Source organism: Echinops telfairi, unplaced genomic scaffold (genome assembly GCF_000313985.2).
Source record: "Echinops telfairi isolate 266 unplaced genomic scaffold, ASM31398v2 ScPeMD7_655;HRSCAF=1070, whole genome shotgun sequence".
In the NCBI taxonomy this organism is placed as follows: Eukaryota; Metazoa; Chordata; class Mammalia; order Afrosoricida; family Tenrecidae; genus Echinops; species Echinops telfairi.
Window position 1 is genome coordinate 12489635 of NW_022104553.1, and position 8975 is coordinate 12498609.

The following is an 8975-nucleotide window of genomic DNA, read 5'->3' on the forward strand; positions in this document are numbered from 1 at the left end:
GCATGCCCGGCCTGTTCCCACTGCCGGCAGCAAGGCTGTGCGTATGACGACTCCCTGACGGGGAAGCATCTCCTTGGGAAAGGGTGCTTTTCCCTAGGGCGCTGTACAGGTCAGGGATGCGCTCTGTCCTATTCCCCTGGCGCTGGGGGACCCCAGAGGTCCTGATGGATTTCTCAGTTTCTCAAAGCATCTTTATTCATGCCACACATGGGGTAGACACAGCGGCGGGGGTCAAGGAGACTCGGGGTAGGCAGTGGGCACTGATCCCTGTGCCCTGTATACTCTCCCTGCCGCCCCCACCCCCAGCTGACCAACAAGATCGTGTTCGTGGTGAGCTTCGTGGGCAACCGTGGCACCTTCATCCGTGGTTACAAGGCTATGGTCATGGACATGGAATTCCTATACCACGTGGGCTACATCCTCACGAGTGTCCTGGGCCTCTTTGCCCACGAACTCTTCTACAGCATCCTGGTGAGGCTGCCGAGGTGGGCGGGGCAGGGTGGCTGGGGTTCAGGCCTCAAGAAGTGGGCTGTCAGGGACCACCCCCACCCAACCCAGCCTGGCTCTGGGGGCCGTTCCAGCCCCTGTCCGAGCCACCTCTAGTTCCATGTACCCTGGAGCCAGCCCGCCCGAGTCTGGGTCCCAGTGTGGCCACTATTGGCTGCGAGATTTGGAGCATGTTTTAGACTCTGTGCATCAGCTCCCCATCTATAAAGTGGGGGTAACGTGCCTCCTGCCAAGCCTGTGAGGACAAATGAGCGCCTCCTGGTGGGCAGCGGGAGCTGGCATCCCTTCCTTCCCTCACCCCACCCCCACCCATGTCCCATTGGCGCGGCCATTCCTTCACCAGCCTGTGGAGGAAGCGGTGGTGAACCTTGGAGCTGGCTGGCCCCCCTCATCCCCATCCCCACCCTGACAGCTCTTCGACCTCATCTACCGCGAGGAGACGCTGTTCAATGTCATCAAGAGCGTCACCCGCAATGGCCGCTCCATCCTGCTGACCGCCCTGCTGGCCCTCATCCTGGTCTACCTCTTCTCCATTGTGGGCTTCCTCTTCCTCAAGGATGACTTCATCCTTGAGGTCGACCGGCTGCCCAGCAACCAGTCCAAAGGTCTGGGAGGCCTCCCTCGGGGCACACAGGGTTGGGGGCACAAGTGACCACAACAGGGTAGCACCTGTCCACCACGAGCCTTGCCGCAGGTTGTCCTGACCTGTGCGGTGGCTCAGTTCCCACACCGATTGCCTCTCGTTCCTGGGACACACCAGAGTCTGTCTCGAAGCCTGTCGACCCTGTCATTCATGCTCTGCTGTGTGCCAGGCTCGGGCTCGGGCTCTGGCTTAGGGAGCCCTCCTTGCCCTTGGTGTGCTGCCCATGGGAGCTGAGGCTGCAAGACCTGCACCTGGCCAGACGAGAGTGGGAGTGGGCTGCATGAGCGGGGGCTTTCTGGGTGCTGGGAGGGTGGGCCCGGGTGCTGAGGGGGTGACTTGGCATTTGGGGGTGCTATGTGACTGTGTCCCCTCCAGCCAGCACCCTGGGGATGCCACGGGGCGCCGCTACGTTTGTGGGCACGTGCAGCAGGGACACGACGGACTGTGACTCCGTCTCGGTGCCCGAGGTGCTGGGAGGTGAGTGTGTGTGTCAGTGTGTGCGTGTGTGTTTGGGGGGCACACCCCCCCCCACTGGGGTACGAGCATGCACTCTGTCACAGGGGACGAGGAGCCGGCGAGCACGGAGAGGGCCTGCGACACGCTGCTCATGTGCATCGTCACGGTCATGAACCACGGGCTGCGCAACGGGGGCGGCGTGGGCGACATTCTCCGCAAGCCCTCCAAAGACGTACGCCCGACCCCCAGATCTGTCTTCTCTGCCGCCGTTTCCCTCCTCCCACCGGCGGCCGATGGAGGGCGAGTCTGCTGCTGAGACAGACACACTGGCTGTCTGGGGGCGGCAGGAGGTCCAGGGGGGCTGAGTCTGCTTTATTAGGAAACTTCGCACTGGGCTTGGGTTGCCCGGTATCCCCAGAAGCTCAGCCCGCCCCAGTCGCATGGGAATGCAGTCTCTCCCGGCTGACCAAGTTTCTAGAACTTCTCAGAGTCCAGACCAAACTGAAGTTTGGGACAGCAAACAGCTCCCCACCAACTCCCACAGGGCATTGTTGCTGGCCGGCAGCCTGGCCTGGCCAAGCCCGCCTGTTCTTAAGTGGGGTGCCCGGCCGTTCCTGCGCTTTGGAGCTGGGTGTGGTGTGTACCGTGCTGTCTTCCTGGCCCCTGAGCCCAGGTGCCCCTTGCTGCCCACGCCCTCGGTCCCAGAGAATGGGGACCGTGGGCCCAGTCCCCTGCCTTGCCTCTGCAGGAGTCGCTGTTCCCGGCCCGCGTGGTCTATGACCTCCTGTTCTTCTTCATCGTCATCATCATCGTGCTGAACCTCATCTTTGGGGTGATCATCGACACCTTCGCTGACCTGCGCAGTGAGAAGCAGAAGAAGGAGGAGGTTCTCAAGACCACGTGCTTCATCTGCGGTGAGGCCCGCACTGCCGGAGGACGCCCTTCCCAGCCCCTGGACCCCGGGACCCTTCCCGATGCCTCCGGTGGCTCCTTCTGAAGCTGGGGAGAATGTCCCTTCATTCTCCGTGTGGCACTGTTCCCCATCCGAGATGACCTGCCCGGCCCCCCAGCCCCACTCGGCTAAGGAGGTGTCACTCACAGGGGACGTCCTCCCTCCTGCTTCCCTGGGTGGAGTTGTGCCCGCCCCAGGTCCTTGGTTGCCGCTGCAGGCGGCTGCAGCTGTGGCGGTAGGCTCTCCGAGGCTGGGTGGCTGGTGCTCTGAATAGCAGTGACCTCATAGCCCCCAGTGGGCTGTCGGAAGCACTCATCAGCCCTCTTAACATGAGGAGAGCCCGAGCCGCCACTCGTGCAGCACGAGCCTCGCCCGCCCTGTTCCCCCAGGTCTGGAGAGGGACAGGTTCGACAATAAGACGGTGTCCTTTGAGGAGCACATCAAGCTGGAGCACAACATGTGGAACTACCTGTACTTCATCGTGCTGGTCCGCGTGAAGGACAAGACGGACTACACCGGCCCCGAGAGCTACGTGGCCCAGATGATCAAGGTGCACGCAGGGGCTGCGACCGGCTCGCCCAGGGGCCCCAAGCCACCTGCTTCTGCAGCTGCACCAGAAGCCCTGCCTTTCCAGGGTTCCCGGGCCCAGGAGAGGAGTGGCCTCCTGTGTCTGTGTGCCTGAGGCTGGGGCCGATGGGCAGAGGGGACAGACAGCTGCAGACACTCGTGAGAGGCCAGCAGGGGTCGCTGGAGCCAGCCCTCTGTTCCGGGGAAGCCTGCCAGCTTCCTACCGCTGCCAGGGGGCTCCCTGCTCCTGTGAGCCTAGCATTGGTAGCGGGAAAAGCCCATTGTAAACCCCTCCACCCAAAGCCACGTGGGGGCCTCCAGGCCTGTGGGAGCTGGTGCCCTGAATGGGGCCTGCTGGGGGGTGAGATGAGGGCGGGTGGGCTAGCTCAGGCCATGGAAGAGCCTTGGGAATCTTAAGATCCTTGGACTCAGGCGGTGTCCCAAATCTTTGCAGTAATGGCGGGAGGAAAGGCAGTGAATGGTGGTTACACAGGAGTTTGGACTGGTCTCCGGTACAGGTCCGTGTGGCGGTCTGAGAGGCTTCTAGGTGGCCCCTTGCTTCCTACTCTCTTGCTTGGAAATGGTGGCTTTGTGGCTTGGACACGTGGCTGCCAGCCTCCTAATCAGTGTCCCTGGCCTAACTCCACCTTCCCGGGGCCTGTGGGGTGGGTGTCAGGGCCGGGTCTGCAGCCAGCTGGACGGAGGAAGGGAATTCTGAGCCTGGGTTCAGAGGCTGGTCCACACCAGTGCTAGGAGGTGGAATGGAAGCCAGTCTGTCACTGTGCTGTGGCCCTTCAGAGCCACCGACTGCCGGCCAGCTCAGCCTTTCCACAACACATCTTGGCAAGGCCTTCAGTCCAGGGCATGGCTGGGCCCGAGCCTGCCCACCCACTCACCAGGGCTGTGTTTCAGAACAAGAACCTGGACTGGTTCCCCCGGATGCGGGCCATGTCCCTGGTGAGCAACGAGGGGGAGGGCGAGCAGAACGAGATCCGGATCCTTCAGGACAAGCTCGGCTCCACCATGAAGCTGGTGTCCCACCTCACTGCCCAGCTCAGCGAGCTCAAGGAGCAGGTATGCGCCCACTCCATGCCCATTCTCCACCAGCCTTATTGTCACCGCAGCCCCCGCCCCCCGTTGGGCCTGCGACAAACGTCCAAACCCTCTTGGCTCTGTGGGAAGCTGGCCTCGGGTTGGCAACCCCTTGCCCATGCCTGAGACTTTGTGATACAGTTGGTGGGGGGGGACGGGACGCGGCCAGGGCTTACTACTTCCTCAAGGGGTCAGTGTTAGGGGGTGGAGGTTTGAAGCCTCCTTCCGCAGAGCCAGCCCCCCTCCACCTGGAGTTACTAAATTCGGGTTAGGCAACCCCTCTCAGGCGGGGTGGCTTCCCAGCTGCACCATATATTGGGGGTTTGTGACAGGCTAATTGAGGACATGGATGTGGGGGCTGGCATTCTCTTGGCACCCTGAGGGGCCCTGGCCTGTTGCCAGGACTGAGGAGCAGCTGGGCCTCCTGGCAAGGGGGTGGAATGCCCACAGAGGAGCATGCTGGGCGGTCTGACTGGGCCTGTGGGCACGTGTACCCTAGATGACCGAGCAGCGGAAGCGCCGGCAACGCCTGGGTTTTGTGGATGTCCAGAACTGCATGAGCCGCTGAGCAGAGCCACGAGGCCCACAGGGCGCAATGCTGGAGAGCCGAATGGGAACAACACTGCCCGCCATCGCGCTGGGGGCCCCGCTGGCTAGGTGCCCACCAGCTTCCGGTTCCCACTCTGCCAGAAACCCCCCGGAGCAGTGAGTTCTGATCAGTGTTGGGGGTGGGCAGGGGAATGTGGAGCCTGAGCTAGCAATCCTGCCTCAAGCTCTTGACAAGACTCAGAATGTCGCTGGGACTCAGTTTACCTTAGTGCCTTAGACAAAGATAAGTCCTGGAGACTTTTGTCCTTGAAAGCCGTAACTCACATTCCCCTCTAGTCCTCCTTGTGGGTGATCGGAGTGGGTCTCTCTCCAAGCACTACATGCTGGCCGCTACCTGCTGCTTGGGTAGATGGCAATAATGCTGTTACTAGCAACTTTAGGCCTTTGTTGTTTAACTTATTCCAAGGATGTACTCCTCAGCCCTGCCCATCTTCCTCTCTGCCTAGCCACGAGGGGCCTGGTGGCCCCAGGAGGGAGCACCTCGCTCCTGTAGCTGGCCCTGTCAGAGCAGGGGCACACCCAGGTGACAGCTTGGGTGTGTTAGATCTGGGTCTTTCATTTGGGGGGTGAGGGCGGGATGGGTTGTTTCTTCTTTTGGTGTAATGTTCTACAAATCCTCCTTTGGCCTGAGAATATGTTAATTGCCTTAAATAAATTAATAGAAATCTAGTTAATTAAAACAGTCCTCTTTCTGGGTGCTTCCCAACTGACCCAGGCCTGCCTCTGAAGCATTCCTAACCAGGGGACCCTGGATGGAAGTGCATTTCAGTGAAAGTGGTTTCCAGTGTAGTCCCGCACATCACGTTGTGCATCTGAAAACATCCTGAGCAGCCTAGGGCACAAAACAGGTAAAGACCACTTCTCTCTCGCGTATCCCCTGGCAGATGCTGTCCGACGGCCTGAGGAAGGGGGGACAGAGACCCAGCTGAGACACTGCCCAGAGCAGGGTCACTCTGGCCTGTTCGGGGCTTTGCAGGCCACCTGGAAGATGGGGTTCTGCAAACCCAGGGCCGGGGACAGAACTACCTCCTCCTCTAAAGCCCAGGACCAAGGCCCAAACAGGATTTTCCATCCTCCTCCTCCCACCCTCCCACCCGCATGGCTTTCTGTCTGCAACAGGATACCTTCAGGAGTGGCGGCTTCCTCCCAGGAGCCCAGACAATACAGGGGAGTCTGAGAATCCGCCCCGAGACGCCAGCCCCTGCTGGTGAGGTGGCCGTGCAGGAAGCACCGTGCCCATACTCCCGGGCCCAGACAGAGAAGTTTCCTCTCCCAGGGGGTTTCCCTACGCTGCGCAGGGCCCTGCAACGCCCAGTCACCCCCTCCCTTCGTGAAGGCCAGGGACACTCTCAACCAGGAGGCTGGGGGGAAGGCAGGGCAGTTTTATTTACGACAGGTACGAGACCCCAGACTTAGGGACGTGGGTGAGACAGGGACCTCGCCCAGGCCTTGTGCTTCTCCTCGGGACTCTTGGGGGCAAACTTCTCCTGCAGTCTCTTCCACATGCCTTTATTCATTTCTTTAAACTCTTCCAAGGTGTCTGCAAAAGGGGAAAGACCACACAAAGAAAGGAAAATGGAAGTCTGGACTGGCTCCATGGACTGGCCTCCCAGGGCCGCCTCTACCACACAGCATGTTCTTACAGGGGCGGGGCCACAACTTCTGACAGGCAAACCAAACAGGGGCCCTGGCTGCTAGCACCTTGCCCGAGCACATGAGGGTTTCTCAGCCTTGGCATTAGGCCATTCCGTGCGTGTGTGTGTGTGTGTGTGTGTGTGTGTGCGCGCGCGGAAGAGAGGGAGGTGCACTGTATGATGACAGCACCCCGGCACTCGCTTCCCAGCATACCCACCCAAATCGCCTTCGGGCATTGTCCCATATCCCCCCAAGGAGCCAAGATTCCCTCTGGCTGAGAACCACTGGTCTAAAGGTTTCTCCAGGGCCGACCTTCCGTGACACCAACATGTCTTTAGGGTTAGATGCCAGGATCTGGGCCTGTTACACTTGGGAACACAAACAGCGACTTCCACTGTCCATTCTCCGTGCTAGTCACCGACAGACTCCAGGGCGCTGCACAGCCGGGCACTTGGGGCCACCTCTCCGAGCGCCCTTTCCTGCGCCGTCAGAGGAAGCATTTGGGAAGCCCCTTCCACATGGTGGCAATGCAAATGAGGCGTGCTGTGAGAACAAATGATCAGCAGATTCCTGGAGCTGAACTCCCAGCCTGAACAAGCTACAGCCAGGACCAGTGGTGGGGAGCCGCCGAGGGGAGGGGCATCCAGAGCTGACTCCCATTCTCCGTGCATGTTCACACTCTTCCCAACTCTCCTGGGGCCTCCGGTCAATAGCCAATTTTGGTGCTGGTGATTACGGGGGCCCAGGACCTGAGGAGCGAGCCATCTATACATTTTTAAAGAGAACTGACAAAGCAATCCTGTCGGACCAGAAGAACCTCAGCCTGCTGTGCCGGAGAGCACTGTGACAGAAATAGGGTCAGAGTCGACACTCAGCAGCGGGTGACACCACCAGGCTTTGATCTGCTCAAAGTGCGGGCGTCTGGAAGGTCAGACCTACAAAACCGCGCTGCGAAGCCTGCCTGCCAGAGGCACAGCACAGAGAAAGTTTTAGGGCACCAGAAGGCTCCATGCCCTCCCAGAAAAGGCTAGCCTATTTTTGTATACAATATTCTTGGCAATAAAAATAGTAACTTTCCAGAACCTGCCTATTTCAGCCCTGGCTCCCTGCTGCCCGCTTTGGCGGGCGACAATGGAGGTGGGAAGTAAGGAGAGGAAGGCCGGGCTTGGCCCGCTTCCTTTCTTGTTAATCAGGCTCTAACAACGATTCCAAGCACCTAGCTCAGTCCCTATCTGACCCACAGACCATGTCCCTGGGGTCAGATAACGCGCAAGCGGATACCCATACCCGATTATTGAATGCCTTTTTGTTTTAATTAAAACCCTCATTGTTTATAAGGCCCCCTCAGGACCATAAAAATAAAATTATTTGCCTTTCATCCGGATTTCAATGACTTCCATTTGGCAAATACATATTCCCCTGTTCCTTGCTGCCCAGCCTCGAGTTTAAAAGCACTAAAGATGGATTTTCTGTTTTAAATAATGTCTTTGACCTTCTCCACATTCAATGGACAACAAGAATGAGACTTGTCACGTCAGAATTTCCTCTGGGCTATTCCACAAGACTTTCCATCCGAGCAAAGCTATCTGATTAGACAAGTCCCCTTCGCAGTTACAATGCAAAGACTGTTCTGCAAACCGACCAGGAAAGGACAGCAGGCCCTGCGATACCTGTGGACAGGACGAACTTGTACTCTTCCAAGGACAGGCCACTGAAGCTTGTGTCTCTGGGGCGAGGGTACTGGTTACACACCCGGCGGGCGGGGGTCGAGGGGAAGAGAAGGAAGAGACCATTAATTCAGCACAGGGCTTTGAACCGCCTTGTTCTGCGTCAACCTCCTCCTGAGCATGTACATGGAAGCAGAGCCTGCATCCTAACAAGACTCCCCAATGACTCTTGACAGCCACCTGCTGAGGTAGGGGTTCCAGTGGTGTCGTGACTTCCCAGTTAGGCTACTAACGGCAAGGTCAGCAGTTTGATCTCACCAGCTGACCCGCAGGAGCAAAGAGGCGGCTTTCTGCTTTCATAAAGACTGATGGCCTGGGAAAGCAAGGGGGCACTTCTAACCTGCCCCGTAGGGTCATACCCCATGGCACTGAGTAGAGCCTCAGGTGATCTATCAATGCAGATTCCCAGAAAGGGTTCAACCAGAATGAGCTGGCTTCAAGGCCCTGACTCTGCACCAAGACCCTCAGAGCTAATGGTTCTCCATTGTCCAGGGCCTGGGGGGAGTGGTGGCATGGAGGGACCAGGCTGAGGTCAAAGACGTGGCATCCATGGGCTGGCGACTCAACTTTAATGAGCACACAGTCACCCCTGTAGATGCCCGTCCAGATCCTGGAGCTTGGCCAGGGGCTGTGACTCTGCATTTCTAGCTAACACTCGGGTGATGCCCAGCTGGCTGGTCCAAGGACCACACCGAGTAGCCAGGGTTTAAAAACAATCCCTTTCCCATGCAGGCCAGACACTCAGCCTATTTGGGGAGTCTTGGGCACATTTCTCAAACTGGGGGGG

General features: G+C 58.9%; 2 protein-coding genes across 2 annotated transcripts in view; one reads left to right on the forward strand and one right to left on the reverse strand.

Annotated features, from left to right (window-relative positions):
- ITPR3 (inositol 1,4,5-trisphosphate receptor type 3) overlaps nt 1-5495 on the forward strand; it is a 119362-nt gene extending 113867 nt beyond the window's left edge. The window contains exons 54-61 of the mRNA XM_045292288.1: nt 307-471; nt 920-1112; nt 1526-1627; nt 1711-1838; nt 2355-2520; nt 2948-3108; nt 4038-4199; nt 4717-5495. Of these exons, the coding sequence (XP_045148223.1) occupies nt 307-471; nt 920-1112; nt 1526-1627; nt 1711-1838; nt 2355-2520; nt 2948-3108; nt 4038-4199; nt 4717-4785 (1146 nt within the window). The 3' untranslated portion in view covers nt 4786-5495. The remainder of the gene's footprint in view (nt 1-306; nt 472-919; nt 1113-1525; nt 1628-1710; nt 1839-2354; nt 2521-2947; nt 3109-4037; nt 4200-4716) is intronic.
- Nucleotides 5496-6188: 693 nt separating this feature from the next.
- LOC123521960 (ubiquinol-cytochrome-c reductase complex assembly factor 2) overlaps nt 6189-8975 on the reverse strand; it is an 11469-nt gene continuing 8682 nt past the window's right edge. Inside the window, exons 3-4 of the mRNA XM_045292527.1 lie at nt 8132-8201; nt 6189-6366 (exon numbers count right to left, since the gene is read on the reverse strand). Coding sequence (XP_045148462.1) covers nt 6239-6366; nt 8132-8201 — 198 coding nt within the window. The 3' untranslated portion in view covers nt 6189-6238. The remainder of the gene's footprint in view (nt 6367-8131; nt 8202-8975) is intronic.